This window comes from Castanea sativa, chromosome 8 (genome assembly GCF_040712315.1).
Source record: "Castanea sativa cultivar Marrone di Chiusa Pesio chromosome 8, ASM4071231v1".
In the NCBI taxonomy this organism is placed as follows: domain Eukaryota; kingdom Viridiplantae; phylum Streptophyta; class Magnoliopsida; order Fagales; family Fagaceae; genus Castanea; species Castanea sativa.
Window position 1 is genome coordinate 28,130,223 of NC_134020.1, and position 23,933 is coordinate 28,154,155.

General features: G+C 39.1%; 1 protein-coding gene across 1 annotated transcript; it reads left to right on the forward strand.

Moving 5' to 3' along the window:
• The first annotated feature begins 2,683 nt into the window (after nt 1–2,683).
• Nucleotides 2,684–9,719, forward strand: LOC142606128 (uncharacterized). Its single transcript, XM_075777526.1, has 11 exons — nt 2,684–3,215; nt 3,390–3,622; nt 3,728–3,964; nt 4,243–4,411; nt 6,343–6,605; nt 6,667–6,743; nt 6,885–6,928; nt 7,925–8,634; nt 8,818–8,962; nt 9,061–9,235; nt 9,362–9,719. The coding sequence occupies exons 1-11, from the start codon at nt 2,684–2,686 to the stop codon at nt 9,717–9,719; spliced, it is 2,943 nt and encodes a 980-aa protein (XP_075633641.1).
• The last annotated feature ends 14,214 nt before the right edge of the window (nt 9,720–23,933 follow it).

The window sequence follows — 23,933 nt, forward strand, 5'->3', positions numbered from 1 at the left end:
CACCAACACCAATCCATAAGCTACCAGTGTCAATCTCCGCCACAAGCATTGATTCACAATCCGCAAGCCACTAGCGTTGATCTATATGTTAGTGTATGTCAAGTTCACAACATTATATCTCTCTGTGTTGGTTTTTCCATGTGGGTGCGTTTGTGTGTCTATGTATTGGTTTGTCCATATGGATGTGTATTTGTGTGTAACAAAAGAAAAAGAAGATAAGGGAGGAGAAGAGTGTTCATTTTGCATAGGAAGAAGAGAGAAAAAAAAGGTATGAAATTGTGAAATTAATAAAATAATAGAATACATAGTAATGCGATTACTGTAGCAAACCTATAAATATACACAATTTTAGAATGACTAGTGTGGGCAGTTTTGAGGCTTAAATGTGTAAATTTCACATCTTTTTCTATTATGCAAGGACTGGTGCGTTGCATATATGTAACCTTGTTGTTCATGGGGTTGTAAAGAAAAAAATATTTTTTAATTGCTCACACTCTCTCTCTTCCTCTCACATTGTCACACTCTCTCTTTTCTTACTTTTTATTTTTTTATTAGTTAGTTTATATTATTTTATTGGGTTGTATGTAAAAATAAAAACTGTGATGTTGGGTATATTGTTAGATGGGTTAGTAAAATATATGAAGTAGTATTTGAGGACCTCAAAATAGGGGTTTTTTTTTTTTTACATCCCCATTGCTAGTGCTCTAAGATCGCTATCAAACATAAAAAATGAGATAATTTTCTATAAAAAGTTTTTTGAAAAATAATTCAATTTAAAAAAAATATCATTATTGAAACAAATAGAGCATTTTGTGATTAATGATCTTACACTATTTGCAAGTTGCTTAGAGGCAACAATGATGGTCATGGACATAGTCGCCATTTGGCCCTCAAAATTAAAATAGGTCCCCAAAAAAAGTTGAATTTCCCTATGTTCCTCTTCTAAAAAAAAATTGGTCATAGGTTCAATGATTATAGAGATAATAATGTTTTTTTTCCCCTTTTGTTCTTCTTTTTAAATGCTTATATTTTTTTAAATTGTTTTCATTTTTTAATTATAAAATGTGCTCTTGTATCTATTAAAATTTTGTTATTATTTGTGACTTTGAAGATTTTATTGGTGTCCCTGGAATTTTCCTTTTTAATGTTGGTAGAAAATTTGGTAATCTATATTAAAAATAAAAATTTCACTATAGAAACTATACCCTTAAATTGGTTATGGGATATTTAGAAATGGAGAAACTCAAGATCAAAAAAATAATTAACATTGAAAAAACATAAGAATGTTGATTTGAGAGAGAGAGAGAGAGAGAGAGAGGATTTTGAAAATTAATATAGAATTACTATGGTTTATAATCCAAATTTATTTTCAATTTTTTTTTATTGTAATACTAAGCTATAGACATGGCCAAAAGAGGTACATAGAGAGTATCACTGATGGTATTGATAAAATGTTATGGACAAAAATTGGTTACAACTCTCACTTAAAAAATTAACATCATTACATATTTTGAAAATTTAACCGTTAGATTATATGTTCTTTGTATTCTTAACATGTATGTCAAATTTTCTGCCAATCATATATTATTTACTATTCAACCCACAAACTTATTTTTATGCGTAATTTTAAACTACAAAAACTTGAAATTTAAACATTTAATTGATAACATAACCATTGATATCTGATCTTCTAAAATTTTCAAACATGGAGGATATAAGAAAAAAAATGTAATCATATAGTGGAATGTTTGTCAAATTTCACATCCAATAAAAAAATATTGACTGAAGTTGTAGTCATTGATTACAACAAAATTTGTATTAATTATTTAATATTTGCCAAGAAAAATTAGATAACAAAACTATATCAAATATGCAAAGATTAGAGAACAAAAGGAAAGAAGGATAAACGACACAAGGCTAGCTGAAGTTACAAGAGGGTTTAATCAGTTAGCTAAACTACAAGTAGTTTAGGTGTTAATTATTCTCTTTTGTATCACACGTGTTGTAACTACCTCTTCCACGTGTATTAACTGCTTTCCGTATAATTTGGTATAGTTAGTTATGCTCTGTTTTGGGCTTTAGTTCTTTGCTTAGCTATGATTGTATAAAGCTTTAATTTTGTACAGATTCGTTCATTGTATCAATTAGGAAGTCCTTCATTTTCTCTCTCAATCTCTCTCTGTGTGTTTGCGCTTCTTCTTCCTCCATCTTTGTTTTCCTTATATGGTATCAGAGCTCGAGCCTTCATTTATGGCGTCAAATACTTAGACTGATTCATCTTCATCTTCTCAGGGAGAACTTACTCCAATGGAAGATTCACGAAGTCCATTTTTCTTGCATCATGGTGAAACACCAGGTGCAATACTGGTTACTCAAACCATTAACTAAGGATAATTACCCTACTTGGGCTAGAGCAATGAGGATGGCTTTGGATGCTAAAAGTAAGCTTGGCTTTGTTGATGGTTTTGTCAATGCTTCAATGGTAGTCACACCACTCGAGAAACAAGCTTGGTCTAAATGCAATTCAATGATCTCTTCTTGGATCTTGAATTTAGTTTCACCTCATCTCACAGCTAGGGTTAATTATAGAGACATAGCCTTTGAGGTGTGGAACACACTTAAGAAACGATTTTCTCAAGCCAATGGACCAAAAATCTCTTAGCTTCAGAAGTAAATCTCAACTATGATGCAAGGTGATTCTACAGCAACAAGCTTCTTTGCTAATCTTCAAGCTACTTGGGATCAGTTATTGAATTTCAAGCATTTACCATGTTGTTCATGTGATAAATGTACCTTTGGTGTGAATGACAAGATCACAGCTTTTCAACATCAAGATTCTCTCATGCAATTCCTTAATGGATTGAATGAATCTTATTCTCAAGTTAGAGAACAGATCCTCATGATGGAGCCTAGGCCTTCTATTGATAAGGCATTTTCCTTAGTGATTCAAGAGGAAAGGTGTTTGGGTCTTACTGTTGCTCCTTCAGTTGAATCAATTGCACTTGCTATCAAGAACCAAGGATTCAACCGGGGCACTTCATTTCCAGGCAACAATAGCAAGAATGTCAAGGGGAACAATGCAAAAGGAAGGCTTGTGTGCAGTCATTGTGGAAAGATAGGTCATGTTATGGAGAAATGCTACAAATTGGTTGGTTTTCCTCTTGGTTATAAGCAGAAAGGAAGAGTAGCTATGGCCAATCAAGTTTTTGCTGAAGGTGATCAAGGCAAATTTGATGCATAATAGGTCAGTTCTTTCCCTTTTACTTCAGAGCTATATCAACAACTGCTTTCAATGCTAAGCTCTCATGCTTCCACATCATGTGGTTCTATTGATGTCTTACGCTCAGCTAATTCTTCCCTTTAAGGTAATACTTGTAATTTTTGGTCAGATTTTGTTTCCTTAGATATGCATCATTCAGTTTTTGCTGTTAATCCTGCCAATAAAAATGCTTATGGTAATGATGTTGACACTGGGGTTACAGATCATATAGTCCATTCTTTAACTTTGTTCACACACATCACTAGTTCTATTTCCACCTTTGTTGAATCGCCCAATGGTGAAAAGGTTGTTGTTACACATATAGGTACAATTCAAGTTACATCAACTTTGATTCTTGAAAATGTAATTTGTGTTCTCTCTTTCACTTTCAATCTCATCTCAGTCAGCTAGTTAACAAGATCATTATCATGTTGTCTTATATTTCTCTCCAATTTATGTTTCATACAGGACCTTTCTTGTTGGAGAACGATTGGAGTGGGTGAATTACATGACAATCTCTACTTGCTGCACTCTACATCCTCTTACAAGTCTATTTCAGAAGCTTCCTCAATCCTTGAGTTTGTTTTTAAGTCTTTTGTTAATTCTGTGTCAGATCCTAGTGTTACTAAGCCATATCTTTGGCATTTGAGGTTAGGACATGTATCAGATAATAAGCTTCATGTTTTACACAATTGTCTTCCCGATGTAAGTACTTTTCCTAGCAATAAAGACTGTGTTCTTTTTTCCAATTTCAAAACAGAAAAGACTCCCTTTTTCCTTCTTTCAATCATGTCTCAAATAATGCATTTGATCTTATCCATTGTGATGTTTGGGGACCATTTGCTAAACTTACTTGTGATAGTTTCAGATACTTCCTTACCATTGAGGATGATGCCACAAGATCCACTTGGGTTTATCTCATGAAATCAAAATCTGAAATTGGAGCTTTGCTAATTTCCTTTTATAACATGATTAACACATAGTTTCACACTAATATCAAGGTCATTAGAACTGATAATGCACCTGAATTTTTCTTAAAGGATTTTTATGCCAACCATGACATTATCCATCAACATTCATGTGTTGCCACTCCACAACAAAACTCAGTTGTGGAGAGTTGTGGAGAGGAAACACCAACACATTTTAAGCACTGTAAGAGCATTGAAATTTCAATCTGATGTACCTATTTCTTATTGGGGTGAATGTGTGTTAATTGCTGTTCACATTATTAATAGGCTGCCTTCCAAGGTTTTAAAACATAAAACTTCTTTTGAGAAGTGTTCGGGGGCCTTTTTCAGTTGCTCGGCCACGTGTTATCCACTATATTAGTGACCTTGCTAGGCCCGGGTTCTTTTTGGAGAGTTGCATCCCAGAACTCAACATTAGGCCACGTGGTCCAACGACTACCGGTGTACCTTTTAAGCCTACCAAACCATTAAAACCAAAGTCTAAGAATCATGATAATGGTTGAATAAATATGTAATATGTGCTTGATATAATAGGTTTGATTAGTAGTTGGAATAGAGTAATATGTATTTAAATGTGAAGTAATCATGTATTCAATCATGTAAATTTAAAGATAAGGAGGCAAAGTCACTTATGTTTGTATAGTTTGTAGCCCAGCTGTGTAGCATCAGTGAGCTGATCAGATTCCAGCAGGATGTCAGCGGTAGAGGTTAGTTAAGCTTGCCCCTCTTATCATGCATTTAAATGAGTTTAAGCCTTGGTTAATAGTTGGAATAAAGTAATATGTATTTAAATGTGAAGTAATCATGTACTCAATAATATAAATTTAAAGATAAGGAAGCAAAGTCACTTATCTTTGTATGGTTTGTAGCTCAACTGTACAGCTTCTGTGAGTTGATGATATCCCAGCAGAGTGACCCCAGCGGTAAAGAGACAGTTTGCCATGACAACTTCAAGATTGAGGCGGAAAAATGGGTGCAACTGGAGGGAGAGAGTGTGTGCCCAGCTGTGTGTAGGGGCTGGTTAAGCTTGCCCTTCTTATCATGCACTTAAATGAGTTTTCCCCTTAACAATGCTTCTTTTTGTTATTGTGAAGTTATGAATAGTGTTGCCTTCCATGAGAAGGGCTTTTGTATGGAGTATTTGTGCCTTCTAAGAGAAGAGGCTTTATGTAAGATGGATTTGTGCCTTCTATGAGAAGGGCTTTGATGTGAGATCTTGGTGCCTTCTAGGAGAAGGGTTTTAGTAATAAAAGTATAGTAGAACTTCAGAGTGAGAGAGTATGAGAGTGGAGTTTAGATGAGTGTAGTGTGTTATATGTGATGGTGTAGTAAATATGTATGAGATTGTGTAAGAGAAGTGGGGAAAGAGATGTTTAGAGATATGAGTGTTTTGTGGGATGTAGCATTTGTAACATGTATGATATTTGGAAGTATGAGAGATATGGTGGTTAAAGATAGTAAAAATATGAAATTATAACCATTGGAAAAGTTGTAGAGATTGCTTTCCAAGAGGAAAGATTTTGTAAGAGAAGAGCATGGAGGTGTGTTTAGGAATTCGGAGATGGGAGTAGTAAGATAGGTGTATTTTCTGAATATAGAGAGTGAGAGAATGAGTATATGAGGGGTAATAGTGTTGCAGTGTGTTTAGCAATGTTGTTGAAATTTACAGCTGGGCTTTTTTGCTGGTATGTACTGTTGAGATTTTCTGCTGGAAGATGGATGAGGGCTTATGAAGGCATTTATGAGCTAAGGGCTGAAGAGTTTAGTTCTTGATTTTGAAACTAAAAACTCAGAACTTCATTCAGAGCTTAGAGAGAGAGAATAGAGAGATTTGTGAAAGAGTTCTTCTCCCTTGTTGTCCCCATTTGAGGTGTTGATGATGGGTCCTATTTACCTGAGTTTAAAGGGGTATTTTAGCAAATAATCTCAGCCAAAATCTGTCCCAAATAGCAATGAATATTCAGAAAATTCATCTTAAGATTTGGGCAAAAATGGTAAGTTTAGCTTCAAGGTGTTCTTGCTATTTTGGGTAAGAGCTGCTAGGGGAAAGAGCAGCAAAAAAGGAAGGTATTTTGGCAAGAAAAAGATGGTTAGTTTAGTTGGTTTTGGTTTTAGCCAAATGTGGAAAAAATAGTAATGCTAAGGCTGCTAGGTCAGCAGTTACATCTGTCCTGAAAAAGCTGTCCCGGCTGTTAGGAAAAGCTGTCCCAACTGTCAGGAAAAGCTGTGACAGCTATCATGAAATAGCTGTCACTTTGGGCAGAAGCAAAAGAGGTCAGCATGGTGATTTCAGAGTGTTGGAGAGGTCACTCAGCATTTACTTTATGGTTTTGGCTGAAAATGGTAAGATCTCTTTCAAGGATATCTTGCTATCTTGGGTATAGCAGCTGCCAGCTGGGATTTCAGCATTAAATGGCTGTTGATATTACTCCCAGCCAGGTGTCAAGTGCTGAATACACTGCTGGGGTTCTATTGGAAATGTTTCCCCTCTTGGGTGTTTATGTTTTTGGTGCAAGGTTCCATTACAACACATTTCTAGTAAGTAATAGAAGGATCGGTTGAAAGTTAATGGAGCTTTAGAGAGTTAGTTAAGGTCTCATTGTGTTGTGACATAATCTTGGTAAGCAAGAAAAGTATCTAATGTTCTGCTTTGGCAGCTGGCAGAGAAATATATGGTCTGATTATGGCAGACAGCAGCTGGGTATGAGAAATATAATGAATATTTTGCATATAGTTGGAGATAAAAGGTAGCCAATTAGATTACGCCAAGTGTTTGAGTTGGATTTTAGTTGAAAGTAGTAATGAGATTTATGTAGAATAATATAATGAAGTTTCCAAATTTGTATAGCAACAGCTGGGGATTGAATGAATAGTTATGTTCCTAGCAGTTAGATGGCTGGGGATATTGAGTATGTGTCATATGATGAAAATCAAGTTTTAGGAAAAGGGTAATGGCGAATTTTATCATCTAAAATGCTATGTGATAAGAGATGCTTACCATATGTTACCCACTACACACGGACTCGTCAGAGTTTAGGGAGTTGAAGAAGACACGCCAAGCAACATGTTTCTTTTATCAACTTTAAACCGTTGGAGCTTTACTGAACATACCTTTTGGCCCTCCAAACCACGACTCTCAAAGTTTTCCCGAAGAGACTTATGAGCTTGGATCATAAGCCGAAGATGAGATGAAATACCTCGGGTTTTGTTGTCATTTTGTGTACATATGGGCTCTTATTGAAAGAGCCGCTTGCCATGAGTGTAAGAGAGGTAATATGGGCTGTGAGCTTTGATTCATTACTTAAGCCCGATCCATATGTTGATGTTGATGATGTCGTGGAGTTATGATCCCAATTGATGAAGAGGAAATGTGGACCATGAATCCGCTTCTTGAAGTAAGGATTTTATGGGCCATGTGAGCCTAATCCATGAGATATAAGCTTATTTTGGGTTTTAAAAAAATTTACCCAAAAAATTAATAATATGTTGATGTGGCATGGGTTGCCAATGAAGTAGTGCCACGTGAGGCGAAAAAAGAGTCCTCAACAAGAAGCTTTATGGAAAACCTCCTTCTTATGCTCATTTGAAAGTTTTTGGCTGCCTTTGTTTTGCATCTACCTTGTCTCATAACAAGTCCAAGTTTGATCCAAGATCCACTTCTTGTGTTTTTTTTTTGGTTACCCCTTTGGTGCTAAAGGTTACAAATTACTTGATTTAGGTACCAAGAAGATTTTTGTCTCTAGGGATGTTCATTTTCTTAAAACTGTTTTTCCTTTCACTTCCCCTTCTCATGCTTTCTCTACTGACTCTAATATCCCTTTACCACATCTTTTTCCTTCTGTAGCTCAACCACCTGCTTCTTTACTTGATTTTCCTTCCTTTCCAGAACCTCATTTTGCTTCTAATTCCCTTCCTCAGGTTCTTAACCCTGATAATTCTTCTGATTCTACTCAGTCTATTCCTTTAGATGATTCTACTAATTCTTTCCCACATGCTTCAACCTTGCTTGTTGCAAATTCTACTTCAGTAGAACTCCCTTCATCCAATTCTATTCCATTTGATCCTCCTTTGAGGAAGTCATCCAAGGTGTCTAAACCACCTCCCTACTTGCAGGATTATAAGTGCAGCTCCATTGTCTGTGATAAGCTTGCTTCTTCTCTTCCTGCCAACAAGTTTGGTTCTTTAAGTACCTACTATCTCTTATCCAATGACTCTCACTTGTCTTCCACTTATGCCAATTTTTGCTCATACACTTCTGCCATTCTTGAGCCTACATCTTACCACGAGGCAGTAAAAGATCCTAATTGGCAGGATGCTATGGCATCTGAAATTACTGCTTTGGAAGCAAATCAGACATGGACTATTACTCCATTACCTTCTCATAAAAGGGCTATTGGTTGTAAATGGGTATATAGGGTTAAATACAATGTTGATGGCTCCTTGGATAGATACAAAGCTAGGTTTGTTGCCAAGGGTTTTACTTAGCAAGCAGGCTTGGATTTCACTGAAACTTTCTCTCCTGTTGCAAAGATGACCACTATCAAAACTTTGCTTGCTATTTCTTCTATGAGAGGTTGGCATTTAGTTTAGCTTGATATGAACAATGCATTCCTCAATGGTAATCTTCATGAAGAGGTGTATATGCAGTTGCCTCAAGGCTTTCACAGCAAGGGGGAGAACCTGTTTGCAAGCTTAACAAGTCTTTATATGGCCTTAAGCAAGCCTCAAGATAGTGGTACTCCAAGTTTTCAACAACAGTCTTGAAGTATGGATTCAAGCAGTCAAAATCTGATTACTCTTTGTTCACTAAGAAGTTCAATTAGACTTTTATAGCATTGCTAGTTTATGTTGATGACATTCTTATTGCAAGTAATGATGTTCAAGCAGTTGAAGACCTTAAGAGTTTTTTGAATCATGAATTTAAGTTGAAAGATCTTGGCAATTTAAAATACTTCCTTGGTCTTGAAGTGGCTAGATCAGAAAAGGGGATTTCATTGTGCCACAGAAAGTATGCATTATAGGTACTTAAAGATGCTAGTATGACCGGTTGTAAGCCTAGTAAAGTGCCAATGGAACAAAACCTAAAACTAAGCAAGTATCATGGAGAATTATTGCCTAATCCTGGTGTTTATAGAAGGTTGGTTGGGAGGTTACTATATCTGAATATAACTAGACCAGACATTACATACCTTGTTTACAAACTAAGCCAATTCATGTCCAAGCCAAGAAAGCCTCATCTAGATGTAGGCTACAAGGTGTTGCAGTACATTAAAGGGTGTCCTGGTCAAGGCATTCTCCTATCATCTAAGTTAGATTTGCATTTGAAAGCTTACACAGATGCAAATTGGGCATTTTGTGTAGACATTAGAAGATCCACTACAAGATTTTGTGTGTTCTTAGGTGATTCATTAGTCTCATGGAAGTCTAAGAAACAGTCTATAGTTTCTAGATCCTCAATTGAAGTTGAGTATAGAGCCATGGCTATGTATTGAAAGATTTAGAAGTTCATCATCCACAGCCTAGTATGCTTTTTTGTGATAATCAGGCAGCAATTTATATAGGTGAGAATCCTATATTTCATGAAAGGACAAAGCACATCGAAGTAGACTGTCATTTGGTTAGAGATAAGGTGCAAGAGAAGGTGATATGATTGTACTCTACTCCTACATATTCACAGCTAGCAGACTTGTTTACCAAAGCACTTAGTAGTCAACAATTGAAGTCCTTACTTTCCAAGATGATTATATTGAATATACACAGCTCTAAATCTCATCTTGAGGGGGAGTATCAGATATGCAAAGATCAAAGAACAAAAGGAAAGAAGGAAGGAAAGAAGGATAAACAACACAAGGCTAGTTGAAGCTACAAGAGGGTTTAATTAGTCAGCTAAACTACAAGTAGTTTAGGTGTTAATTATTCTCTTTTGTATCACACGTGTTGTAACTACCTCTTGCACATGTATTAATTGCTTTTCATATAATTTGGTGTAGTTAGTTATGCTTTGTTTTGGGCTTTAGTTCTTTGCGTAGCTATGATTGTATAAAGCTTTAATTCTGTACAGATTCATTCATTGTATCAATTAGAGATGTTATTCATTTTCTCTCTTAATCTCTCTCTGTGTGTTTGCACTTCTTCTTCTTCCTCCATTTTTGTTTTTCTTATAACCTATTTTCTTTCAGTAAGTTTAGATAAGTTGATAGGGTTTAGATGGGTCTGATAGTTGGGAACTAGGATAGTACTAAGATCTTTGAGACATTTCATCGTACCTCTGTGACTGTGAGGTGAGTCTTGGAGGTTCATATACCTTTGAACTCTTTTGATGATTAGTTAATTTAGGTTCGTCTTTTTGGGCTAACCAAGGTGATATCAAGTTGATTATATTGGTGTGCTAAACCAACAATACATAACTGGGAAATCAAGGCTATTTGAGAGATCGAGAGAATAAACAATTCTCATTTAGAAGATTGCTAATTGGATGCTAATGTTTACCTTCTCACGTTTCCTCAATACTCGAATTCCTATCCAGGATTTGTGCAGTCCGTTGTGTAAAGGGGAAGTGATACTTTCGTCGTCTTCTTTTTTTTTTTTAAATCAAATTTAGCCCCATTAATAAAAACTAATCTGGTTGTACTCTCCCTTGTCTCTACGCTTGGCTGAGAAGGCATGAGTTGTGATTGCTCAGGGGTTTAGGTCAAAGACATGCTCAATTCTTCACAATTCTGGGACATTCCTCAAAATGCAGTAGATGATTTTTTGGTTGTTTACATCAATACTTTAAATCAACTGTGGTTGATGATTGTCAAAAGTCTTATAGTAGTTCAATTGATACCTCTAAATGTTTACAATGGAAACATTGGGTTTCAAATTCCCCTCTTCTATTGTTGTAACCATCACATTATAAAAAAATAAAAAACAAATTACTATATATGGTGTATTAAAGAACCAAATCTTAAAAAGGCAAGCATCTTATGATCCTTTGGATTTGGCTAAAGATAGTTAAAAAATAAATCGTTTTCTCTCTCTTTTGACAAGTGGCCATTCTAGCTTTTTACTTTTTTGTCTCATCTTTTACCACATGAGCAACAAAATTAATTTTTTGGGAAATAAACTGTTACTCTTTTTGTCTTGCAATTAACAATTAAGTTACCTGAAGAGGATCAAATATGAGACGGATCTTTCTACATCAATCACGACGGAGCGGTGTTAACATAAGGAGGGTCGACGAGTCAAAACTACAAGGACGCGTAGTGGACGGTTGTAGCATTTGGTCTCCGTCGGTATTGATTAGGCTTCATGGACTCCAAATCGGAATCAACTTGTGTCTCACGATAAGTTTGACATGGCTTTGCTTGATCCCCACACAAGCATGAATGAAGGGAGTTCTTGCACTGCACGTTTAACCATAATCAAAAGACTCCTATATGGAAAAGAACTCTATAAGGAATGTAGAATCGGAGGAAGTGTTATCCTAAAAGGAAAGAGTTTCTTGGCCAAGGCATGGATGATATCCTACACCAATATAAATACCCCAAAACTCTCGTAAATCAAGGTACGCATAATTAACTCGACTCTGACATTCTAGGGTTGTGAAAAGACTCTAACTTGACCTTCGGAGGGTTTTTGGCCGGCACCACACCGGTGCTCTCTGTTAGGTCTTCTCTTTTCTTTTTGCAGGTGTTGTTTCGATTCGGGAGTGCTTACAGCTTACTGGTGATTTTTTCGGCCTCATCAGTTGGTGCCGTTTGTGGGAAATTATTTAGCCTTTGCTCTATCCCTGAGACAAAAGTTGCACAGTACTCACTCGATCGATGGCAACAACCAATAATCAAGGTGATGAACTGCACGACACAGCTCTAGAAAGGCAAGTCAAACGCTTGCGGCGGCGGTCGAGCACCTCACCAAGCAGAATCATGATTTAGAAGAGCAACTGTGGCAAAGGAATGCACACCCAAGCGCACCAGAGGAAGACCAGGAAGGTGCCAGTCTGGAGGGGAGGAATGTGGAAGGGCCTGAGGGTAGCAACACTCCAACTAGACCGGAGCGGCAGGAGACCAACCGGTCATCCATCTCGGACACCTTGCCTACTCACACAGCAGCTGAGATGCAGGAGATGAGGGAACGTATGGATGTGATGATGAACGCCCTCAGAGGACGAATCTCCAGCTACCTAGACGACCTAGTCCATAGGACAGATTCGCCTTTCACAGCGCTCGTGAATTCATGCCCCCTTCCTCCAAAGTTTCGCATGCCTCAGGTGGAGAATTATGACGGATCCAAGGACCCATTGGATCACTTGGAATCTTTCAAGACCCTAATGCATCTTCAAGGCGTACCGAATGAAATCAGGTGTAGGGCTTTTCTCACCACGTTGAAAGGGCCTGCAAGAGACTGGTACAGTAGGCTGACACCTAATTCCATCAATACCTTTAAGGAATTAGGCGCATAGTTCGTATCACACTTTATCAGGAGTCACCGGCATAAGAAGTCTACTGCGTGTCTGATGAACATTAGGCAACGAGAAGACGAGACTTTAAGGTCATACATAGCCCTCTTTAACAAGGAAGCCCTTTCGATAGACGAGGCAGATGACAAGATACTTGTAGCATCGTTCACAAACGGGCTGCGAAAGGGTAAGTTCCTATTTTCTCTGTACAAGAATGACCCAAAGACTATGTCCGAAGTGTTTTACAGGGCAACGAAGTATATGAACGCAGAGGACGCCTTACTGGCTCAAGAGGACAAACCTAGAAAGAGGGAAAGGCAGGAAGATACACAACCGGACAAGGGACGAAAATTGGCTAGAACCAAAGAACGACGGGAAGATCGACGACCCAAACCACCTACGAGAAGATTCACGAACTTCACCCCCCTCATAGCCCCCAATTGACCAAGTGTTAATGTAGATCAAATACGAAGGAACCCTGACGTTTCCTAGCAAGCTGAAGGGAGATCCGAACAAGAGGCCAAGAGATAGATATTGCCGTTTTCATGGCGATCATGGCCACGATACGACGAACTGTTTTGACTTGAAACAAAAAATTGAAGCCCTCATTAGGCAAGGAAGTTTGCAGAGGTTCGTGAGGAAAGAGAGAACGGATCAACTCTAGGAACAAAATCCCCGACGGGAGAACGAGCATCCTAGACCACCTGTAGGAGATATACAAATGATTGTAGGGGGCACTACTTCTGCAGGGTCATCCAAAAAGGCCAGAAAGACTTACTTGCGGATGGTTCAAAGCGTCTAGTCGACAGGTTCCTCACTAAAAGTGACACGACGAGATAGCCCCAGCATCGGGTTTTCGGAAGAAGATACGCGACGCCTTCACCACCCACATGACGATGCGCTCGTGGTCAGCATACGGGCAGGGGACTACAACATGCATCGAGTTTTGGTGGACAATGGAAGCTCAGCAGATATCCTCTACTACCCCGCATTCCAACAAATGGGGATTGCTAAAGAACGATTGATCCCAACAAATGCACCCCTTGTTGGCTTCGGAGGAACAAGGGTCTATCCTTTAGGCGTCGTCACGTTGTTTGTGACGGTCGGAGATTACCCACAGCAAATAACCAAGGATGTAGCTTTTCTTGTAGTCGACTGCTCTTCTGCATATAACGCCATCCTCGGACGGCCCACTCTCAATGCATGGAAGGCTGTCACCTTTACCTACCATTTAATGGTCAAATTCCCCACCGAGTACGGAGTTGGAGAGTTGCGTGGAAATCAGGTGGCTGCACGAGAATGTTACATCGCCATGATGGAAATGGATGACCACCTACAAGCAATGAGCATCGAGGAACAGAGAACGGTGGCAGAACCAGTGGAAGAGTTAGAAGAAGTACAATTGGATGATTCTAGGCCCGACTGGACAACCAGAATCGGCACCCTTGCCAACCAAACAGTTCGACAAGCGCTCGCATTATTCCCCAAAGAAAACTAGGATGTTTTTGCATGGAGTCACGAGGATATGCCGGGAATAGATCCAACAGTCATAGTTCACAGGTTGAACGTGTCACCCTCTTTCTCTCCTGTTCGATAGAAGAAGCGAGTGTTCACACCCGAACGAGATCGAGCCATAGCAGAATAAGTACGGAAGCTACAAGAAGCAGACTTCATACGCGAGATTTACTACCCTAAAGTGGAGAAGGCCAACGAGAAGTGGAGAATGTGTGTCGACTTCACAAATCTGAATAGGGCCGGCCCTAAGGATAGTTACCCACTCCCACGTATCGACACCCTGGTATACTCCACCGCAAGACATGAACTTTTGAGCTTCATGGATGCCTTCTTCGGCTATAACCAAATCAAATTGGATAAGACTGATCAGGAGAAAACCTCGTTTGTAACGAGTCAGGGGCTTTTTTGCTACAAGGTAATGCCTTTCGGGCTTAAGAACGCGGGAGCCACATATCAGAGATTGATGAACAAGATGTTCGCGCACCAGATTGGCAGAAATGTGTAGGTTTACGTGGATGATATGTTGGTAAAAAGCGTAAAGGTGTCTGATCACTTGAGGGACCTCCAGGAGACTTTCAATACTTTTCAAACATACAAAATGAAGTTAAATCCGAACAAATGCGCGTTCGAAGTAACCGCAGGAAAATTCTTGGGATTTATGGTATCCCATAGGGGCATTAAAGTCAATCCAGAGAAAGTAAAGGCGATTATGGAACTATCTCCTCCAAGGACGGTAAAGGAAGTACAAAGCTTGACCGGGAAGATAGCAGCCTTGAGCAGATTCGTATCAAGAGCGACGGACAAATGCCTCCCATTCTTCCGCACACTGAAGAAATCGTTTGAATGGACAGACGAGTGCCAAAAGTCATTTGAAGAATTAAAGATGTATCTTTCCGCTCCGTCGTTGCTTAGCCCATCTATGCTGGGGGAAGAATTGATCCTGTACCTTGCTGTCTCCTCAGCCGTGGTCAGTGCAGCTCTCATTAGAGAAGAAGAAAAGGTATAAAAGCCCGTGTACTTTATAAGCCGGGCACTGAGAGGAGCAGAAGAGAGATACCCTCAGATGGAAAAACTCGCATTTGCTCTTGTGACCGCGGCTCGAAAGCTCAAGCCATACTTTTAAGCACATACCATAAATGTCCTGACAGATAAACCCTTACGGAGAGCAATGAGTAGTCCCGAAACTGCTGGACGGATGGCGTTATGGGCAATCGAGCTAAGTGAATTTGATATCCAATATCAGCCACGGACGGCAGTGAAAGGACAGATATTGGTAAACTTCGTTGCTGAATTCACTACCGCAAAGGAGTAGGGGGCAGAAGAGACGCCCATATGGAGAATTCACACAAACAGATATTCCAATAAGCACGCTGGAGGTGTTGGAGTCGTACTCCACACCCCGGAAGGAGACAAGATCGAATGCATGATTCGTTTGGACTTCACCACTACTAACAACGAAGCAGAATACGAGGCCTTGATTGCGGGACTGGAGCTTGTGATAGCGGCAGGAGCTAAGAGGGCGGTCGTCTATTCCGATTCTTAAATCGTGGCCAGTCAGATTAATGGGAGCTATGATTGCAAGAATGATAGGATGAAAAGGTACCTTGGGGAAGTGAAGGGTCGAACGAATAACCTCCAATTCACGATGATTCAAATCCTAAGGGAGGAGAACCAAGAAGCGGACCGACTCGCAAAGGCAGCTTCGGCCGAACCCATAATCATCCCTGAACAAATATTGTCCTTCGTCCAGCTTTCATCATTATTAGATGACATTAGCATGCAGGAGGTAAGCAATGAGTATTGTTGGACGGCTCCAATTATGGCATATCTCAAGGAAGGCAAGCTGCCCGATAACAAAGAAGACATAAGGAAGTTGAAGGTTAAAGCTGCCTGGTTCGTCTTGATTAAAGAAGTCCTATACAAAAGAGGATTCTCCCGACCATATCTAAGATGCCTTAGCCACGAAGAAGCAGACTACATTATGAGGGAGGTCCATGAAGGAGTTTGTGGAAACCATTCTGGATCAAGGTCTCTAGTGCACAAGCTACTCCAAGCAGGATACTACTGGCCAACAATGCAAAAGGATGCCCACACATATGTTAGAGCTTGCGACAAGTGTCAACGATTTGGCAATTTCATTAGGCAACCAACGGAAGAACTTACCCTTGTGACGGCTCCATGGCTGTTTGCACAATAGGGGTTAGACATCATAGGTCCATTCCCAACAGCGGTGAGGCAGCTAAAGTTCTTGGTGGTTGGTATTGATTACTTCACCAAATGGGTGGAAGCAGAGGCTCTGGCTACTATCACGGAGAAAAACATCCGTAGTTTTGTGTGGAGAAGTATTATTTGCAGATATAAAATTCCGAGGGTGCTCGTTTCAGACAATGGGAAACAATTTGACAACGACACTTTCAGAGACTTTTGTTCTCAGCTTGGGATCAAAAATCACTACTCATCGCTCGCCCACCCGCAGGCCAACGAACAAGTTGAAGTCACGAACTGGTCCTTGTTGAAGATTATCAAGACCCGGCTCGAGGGGGCAAAGGGCGTATGGCCGGAAGAATTACCAAGTGTTTTATGGGCATATAGGACAACGGCGAGAACACCGACAGGAGAGACACCGTTTAGATTGGCGTATGGTACTGAGGCCCTCATACCGGCAGAGGTAGGATTAACAAGCTACCGTGTGGAAAGCTACGATGAGAGCAAGAATGATAAAGCTTTGCGTTTACAACTCAACCTTGTAGACGAAGTCAGGGCAGCAGTTGCACAGAGACTAGCGCGATACCAAGACATGATGGCAAAACATTACAACTCCAAGGTTAGGCACATGGATTTTCAGGTGGGAAATCTGGTCTTACGAAAAGTACTCGGCGTTACGAAGAATGCCTTCCAAGAAAAACTGGGCCCTAACTGGGAAGGACCATATAGAATCATTTCATGGCATAGGAAGGGAACGTATTATTTAGAGACGCTAGACGGAAGAAAGCTGAGTCATCCATGGAACACAGAGCACCTGAAAAAATACTACCAGTAGACAAAGGGCAAAGAAAACAGCAACGTTTACCTCCCCATTTCTAGTTTATTTCTTAGACAATCATAATTTTTACTTATTAAAGCCGAAGTTTTTTATTTGCCATGAACAATATAGTCTACCAGTCTGTCATAATAAGAGGAGTTTTTATTTAAAACATATGGAATGTGTTTTGTTGAAAATCTACCAAGTCCACATAGTGAATGGATCATCCAAAACGGATGAAAATCTACCAAGTCCACATAGTGGACGGATCATTCAAAATAGATGAAAACCTACCAAGTCCACATAGTGGACGGATCATCCACAATGGATGAAAATCTACCAAGTCCACATAGTGGACGGATCATCCAAAACGGATGAAAAACTATGAAGTCCACATAGTGGACGGATCATCCTACAAGGGTGAAAATCTACCAAGTCCACATAGTGGACGGATAATCCAGTAAGGATAAAAATGTAAAGCCCACATAGTGGATGGATCAATGGATAAAAGTGTAGTCCACATAATAGACGGGTCATCCAAAAGGATAAATGTCCAAAAAAAAAATGAACGGATCATCCCCTCGAGGATGAAATGTAAAGATCAAATTGTGAGATGAACGAACATCATAGATAATGGATGTCTTAATCGTATACAATTCACAATTGGACGGACCCCTACGACATGATTAGATTATCTATTATATGAGCAATAAATTAAAATTCATGACGGATAAAATCAAGCAAATACGCTAGTTAAATATTATAAAAGGAACTATGTCCACAAACAAATTACGACAGTTCAACAAAACAAATTACGACGGTTAAAGTTTTGTCCTTGACATTCCAAAAAAAAAACTACTGCTGCTGATGCTTGGGGGAAGTGCTTTCAATTTTCTGGTTGTCATCTGGTTGATCTTGAGGAAGAGTCTGGCCTTTGTCCGCAGGTAGAGCAGTGACAGCAAATACATCTTCAGTACTCTCTGAGTGGATGGATTGAGCTAGTGTCTGCCCTTGAGCGTCTATCGAGACATGGGACACGTCCAGATTGGGATACGAGGCCTTGACCTGACGGAGGGCATCGTCGAATCCGTCAGCGAATGAGCTCCCAAGCTCTATTAAAAGAAGGTCGGAATCACGATACTCCCGGATCGCCACTTCTTTAGCATCGCGAAGCTGAGTCTTGGCGTCCGTCACCTCCTTTTCCTTGTCCTTTAGAATTTGCACCAGCTGCTCCGTCTGCTTCTCCAGCTCTACTCTAACCTACTCCGAGCAGTTGAGTTTTCTCTCCATGTTGATCTTCCAGGTCTTTAGATCATGAAGCTCGTCCTCCATCATCTTATTCTTCTTCCTAAGACGGTCCAAAGTTGTCACATGATTCAGACAACGACCCATCAGCCTTTTCATCATCAGCATGGCCTGAAAACAAAGTACAAATAAATATCATGTGAACGAAGGATAAGAAAGGACGGTTTCAAGTTTGAAGACGGGTTTAAAATACCTGAGCAATAATGAAGAGGCCCGTCTCTCCCATCGCCTCTGTAGTGTGGTTGCTAAGGTCCTCATAATCATCGACGGTAAGGATAGACGAGAGTTTTTCCAAGGCATACTCAGAATCTTCTCGCAGGAGGACGGGAGGTTTCTCACTAGTGGGAGGTGGACCTTTCATCAGACCTTTACCCTTCCCATTTCCCATGGGAGTGACCGTTCTTTTGGTCTCAGCCTCCAACGCTACAACGGGCTCAGGATTGGTCTTCTGCTTCTTTAGCTGGCGGTCCATCTTCTTCGGTTGGTTCCGTTTGGATGAAACGGATGGACCCGTCCCCTTAACTTGTTGACCGGCCTCTTGTTTCTTCTTTGCTGCTTGTTGTTTAATGAAGGTTCTTCTCTTGGCAGTGTCCATTTCTGCAAAGAAAAGACGGATGTGCAGCATTAGAAAAGAATGGGTAAATGAAACTGAAAGTGTTTATGATGGACTTACGTTTGCGAACTCTACTGTCGTATCGACGGGTAGTGGGTTCGGGGCCTTCATAATACTAATGGAGTGTGTCAAGGGTGACTAATTGTGCCCACGTCCTTTCCTCAAGCTTTGTCTTGTTAAAAATCCTCTCCAAGAAGCTCCACTCCTCCAAAGTAACTTGCGAACGGTCTTGAGCTGCAAAAGGAGACAGTTAGAATAACTTACAAAAAATAAAAGGTTTAAACACACGGGAACTAAAAGCAATTGCATACTCGACGGAGGCATTATGCCCCATGTTGTGTCGACAGGCATATATGTGTTATCCCCTGGACGACACATCCACTCGTCCCATTCCAAGAAAAAATACCTACTCTTCCAGTCCCTATTGGAGTCGGGTGTATCACGGACAAGCCTCAACAACGGGCTCCTAGCTACGAAGCTATACATACCCTTTGACTTTATGATCTCCGTAGGACGGTAACAGTGAAAGAATTCTTCCACCGTCAGCCTTCGTGCACCGTTTGACATGGCCCCGTACAAGACCTCCACGCCTATGAAAACCCTCCAGGCGTTTGAGGAGATTTGTGTGACAGATAGACCAAGATATTGAAGTAGTCGACAGTGGAGAGAACTTAGAGGAAATCTGAGCCATGCCTTTAGTGCTTGCTCAGAAATCCTAACACCGTCGACCCCCCTGTAGTAACATTTCTCGGACTTGTGGGGAAGACGGATACGGACGTTGTCAGGAATTTGGTACTTGGCCCTAATTGTTTTGAAATTGGATTCTGTGACGGTGGACCTAAAATCATTGACCGTCCATAGGGGTAGCATGACGAACTCCCTAAGACCATCCGAACCGATCACAGATTGAACAGGGGGATCGACATCGTCTAAGTTATTGCTTGAAGACTCTGAACTATCCGACTCCAAACCTTCGTCATCTAGGGAAGGAGAGGTAGCGGACAGATTTCTTTCTTCACTTGAAGTGTCAGGATCTCTTTGACCTGACAAGAATCCCTCATCATAGCCCGCCCCGTCGTGGACAAATGATTGATTACTCGACGCACTAGACATTACCTACATATGACGGTAAAACCTAAGACACTAACGAATCTACCGAAAGTGCATAAAAAAAAAAAAGAAAAATAAAAAAGAAGAAGTTCAGAGCACATACCGGATCGAGGTTGAGCAATACAATATGACGGATATATTTGCAGGACGATACAAATGCGCAATATAAATGACGGTGGCGCTCTGATTGCAAATTTTTTATAAGAAGGTGAAAATGAAGGAAGGAAAGGCAAGCTTTTATAGAGCAAAGGGCACGGAATACGAAGGGACGCCTTGCTTAGGGTGAACAGCCAATCAATGAAGGCCGCGTGTCCATTGTCATAAATAACCCTGGCCCGTCAGTCTCGATATGAGGCCATGAAAAAGGAAGACTACCACTCCATGAGTCCGTCTTGTTTGGAGCGACGGACCCAAGGAGTGAGGGGGCAACTGAAGAGAATCAAATATGAGATGGATCTTTCTACATCAATCACGACGAAGCGGTGTTAACATAAGGAGGGTCGATGGGTCAAAACTACAAGGACGCGTAGTGGACGGTTGTAGCATTTGGTCTCCGTCGATATTGATTAGGCTTCATGGACTCCTAATCGGAATCAACTTGTGTCTCGCGATAAGTTTGACATGGCTTTGCTTGATCCCCACACAAGCGTGAATGAAGGGAGTTCTTGCACTGCACGTTTAACCATAATCAAAAGACTCCTATATGGAAAAGAACTCTATAAGGAATGTAGAATCGGAGGAAGTGTTATCCTAAAAGAAAAGGGTTTCTTGGCCAAGGCATGGATGATATCCTACACCAATATATATACCCCAAAACCCTCGTAAATCAAGGTACGCATAATTAACTCGACTCTGACATTCTAGGGTTGTGAAAAGACTCTAACTTGATCTTCGGAGGGTTTTTGGCCGGCACCACACCGGTATTCTTTGTTAGGTCTTCTCTTTTCTTTTTGCAGGTGTTGTTTCAATTCGGGAGTGCTTGTAGCTTACTGGTGATTTTTTCGGCCTCATCATTACCAAAAACTACAAAATTAATATCAAATTAAGTCACTAATCTCTACCCTCCTAGTGCTGTAATATAGGAATCACATCTTTATTGCAGTTGTGACTCGAGATCACCATGGGAGAGTATAATTAGTGCTTGGTTTGATCAAGCACGATGTGTTGAGCCTTTGTAGGCTGAGGCTAAGGCAGCCCTCGTTGATGTTTCAGAGGCTGTTAGATTGGGTCTTTGAGTCTTTGCTATTTCATTCTGGAGGGAGATGCACTGACTATCATCATTCATCAATATATCTCATTCAGTTATCTTCATTCTTACCTGACCATACCATTACCTCTATTATGGATGACATTAAGTTCCTTCCTCCATTAATCTTTTTTCCTTTTGATCTGCCTCCGATGCAAATGTTTTAGCTCATTATGTAGTTGCTTGGACTTCGATGTGTAGGTTTGTAGGATCATTAGATTCAAGATGAAGATGACGATGAATTCCTATTTCTTATTACTATTTAGAAGGCTGTATCTATATTATGAACTCTTCAAGCAATAGGTTTGCGAAATCACCAGATTTTAAATGCCTCTTAAACACGCTACAAAGTTACAAACTTGGAGGGATCAGACTTAAAAACTGTGATACAAGCTAAAACTGTAGCCCATTTATAAAAGTAAAAAACAGAAGTTTGCAAGTCATTGACTAATGAATGAGTTACAACTTACATTTGCCATTTCAATTAACTTAAATGGGGGGCTACTGGCCATGAAAAAAAAAAACTGTATAGTGAGAGAGGGAGACTCAGAGACAGAGAAATCAGAGATTTATGGGCGTTATATATTATATTGGACTAAATGACCGGTACTGTCTTTCCAATTTAGTGTTCTCATCAATTGAACACCCAAATAAATTTATTATTCTCACCAATTTTTTTAAAGAAAATTATGCCTCACCAATTGAACGCCCAAATAAAGCATGTAGTCATAAATATTTCCTTATTTAATATAAACATTATTTACTTTTTTTTTTTGAGGGAGATAAACATTATTTACTTTCAACTAGTCTGTAATCTCATGCATATGTATGGATACACTTAAAGATATACAATAAGACACATAATATAATTCTTATATATATAATTTAAATACTACTGATATTCATTTTTATATTTTGTTAATTTTTTAAAAAAATTGTAAGAATATTATTAGGTACAAAATGTAAATTGTCCATTTTTTTGAAATTATTATGAAGCACTTTTTTTTTTTTTTTATGATTCATTTATTCTAGACTCTTTGATTTTTGTACTTAATAACTCACTTGGATGAATATTTATGATGTGGTCCTACATTTAATTCTAAAATTAAGAAATAAAACTCTTTAAGAATAAATAATTAAGACACATGACGCAAAATTGAAACTCTAATTTGGAATTCTAATATAAGTTTCTCTCGGCTTCACCTATTTTATATTTATATATATATATATATATATATATATATATATTCCAACATCTTTTTTCTTATTTTCAATTAGTTCAAATTACACTCATGATTATAGGTATCAATGAAAATTTTTACGTACTTCCGAAGCACGGAGAAATTGTGTTCTCTCCTCTCACATTCATGGTAGATCCTACTATAAATTTAATGAGTGGACCCCATCATGAATGTGAGAGGAATGAGTATTATTCTCCATATTCTGAGAGTACCTAAGAATAACTCTGTATCAGAAAACATTTACCTGTCCATAAAAAAAAAAAAAAGATTTTTCAGTATTTTATTTATAACTATGATCATTATTATTATTGAGAAGAAGGTAATGATGCAACGATTACATGGTATTTTCTCAATATATATATATATATTAGATATTGTAGATTCAAATCCTACCTAAAAACCTTCTAAAAAAAATCCTACCTAAAAAAAAAAACTTTATCAATATATTGAATTGATGATAAATAGCAATTATTATTTAGTGGACGTCATTAATTTTCAAAATTTTATTGTATTTATAAAAAAGTTTTTTTTTTTTTGTTTTTGCTGAGAATATAAAAAAGTTATATTAGATATTGTTATGAGGTGTCAACATACCATTTGGCTTTAGCATCACTCATTATTTGACACTTAACCAAAGCAATATCCTGTGGACTCTTGGAACAAGGTTAAAATTGTGCAGAGCAAAAAAAGAGATGTTAAAATTGTGTGTAGAGCATTGCAATTACACTAACATTAAAATTGAAGAGGATAAAATTAAGGTAGACGGACTTGTTCAACAGAAACTGCCATGGGCGACGGTACTGGGATAGTGGATGATCAAAGTGAAAGAAGAAGACGACGGATCATGTCCAAGGAGGACGGATGCAATGTGGATGGGTGGCAAAGTCACGTGGCATCCACATGGCTTAAGTGGTCTTCAAGAAAATTCAAATGAAAATGTCTTGTGCCCCACGATTAACCATAGTCAACAAAATCTCTATATGGAAAAGATCCTATAAAATACGTGTATTTATGAGGATCTTCCCTATAAGGAAACATCTTTTTCGCCAAAAAACAAAAGTCGGTCCTATACTACTATAAAACCCAAAACCCTCAGAAATCAAGGTACGCATAATTTACCTAGTTCTGTCACTCTAGAGTTGTGAAAGTTCTCTAACTTAACCTTTGGAGGGTATTTGGCCGGTACCACACCGATACTCTATGTAGGGTAT

Coding starts and splice junctions, on each gene's coding strand:
- LOC142606128 (XM_075777526.1), top strand. CDS start 2,684: ATGATGCAAGGTGATTCTACAGCAACAAGCTTCTTTGCTAATCTTCAA. Junction 4,412..6,342: donor ACCAACACATTTTAAGCACT/GTAAGAGCATTG, acceptor TTTTGGTTTTAG/CCAAATGTGGAAAAAATAGT. Junction 8,963..9,060: donor AAGCAAGCCTCAAGATAGTG/GTACTCCAAGTT, acceptor AGACTTTTATAG/CATTGCTAGTTTATGTTGAT.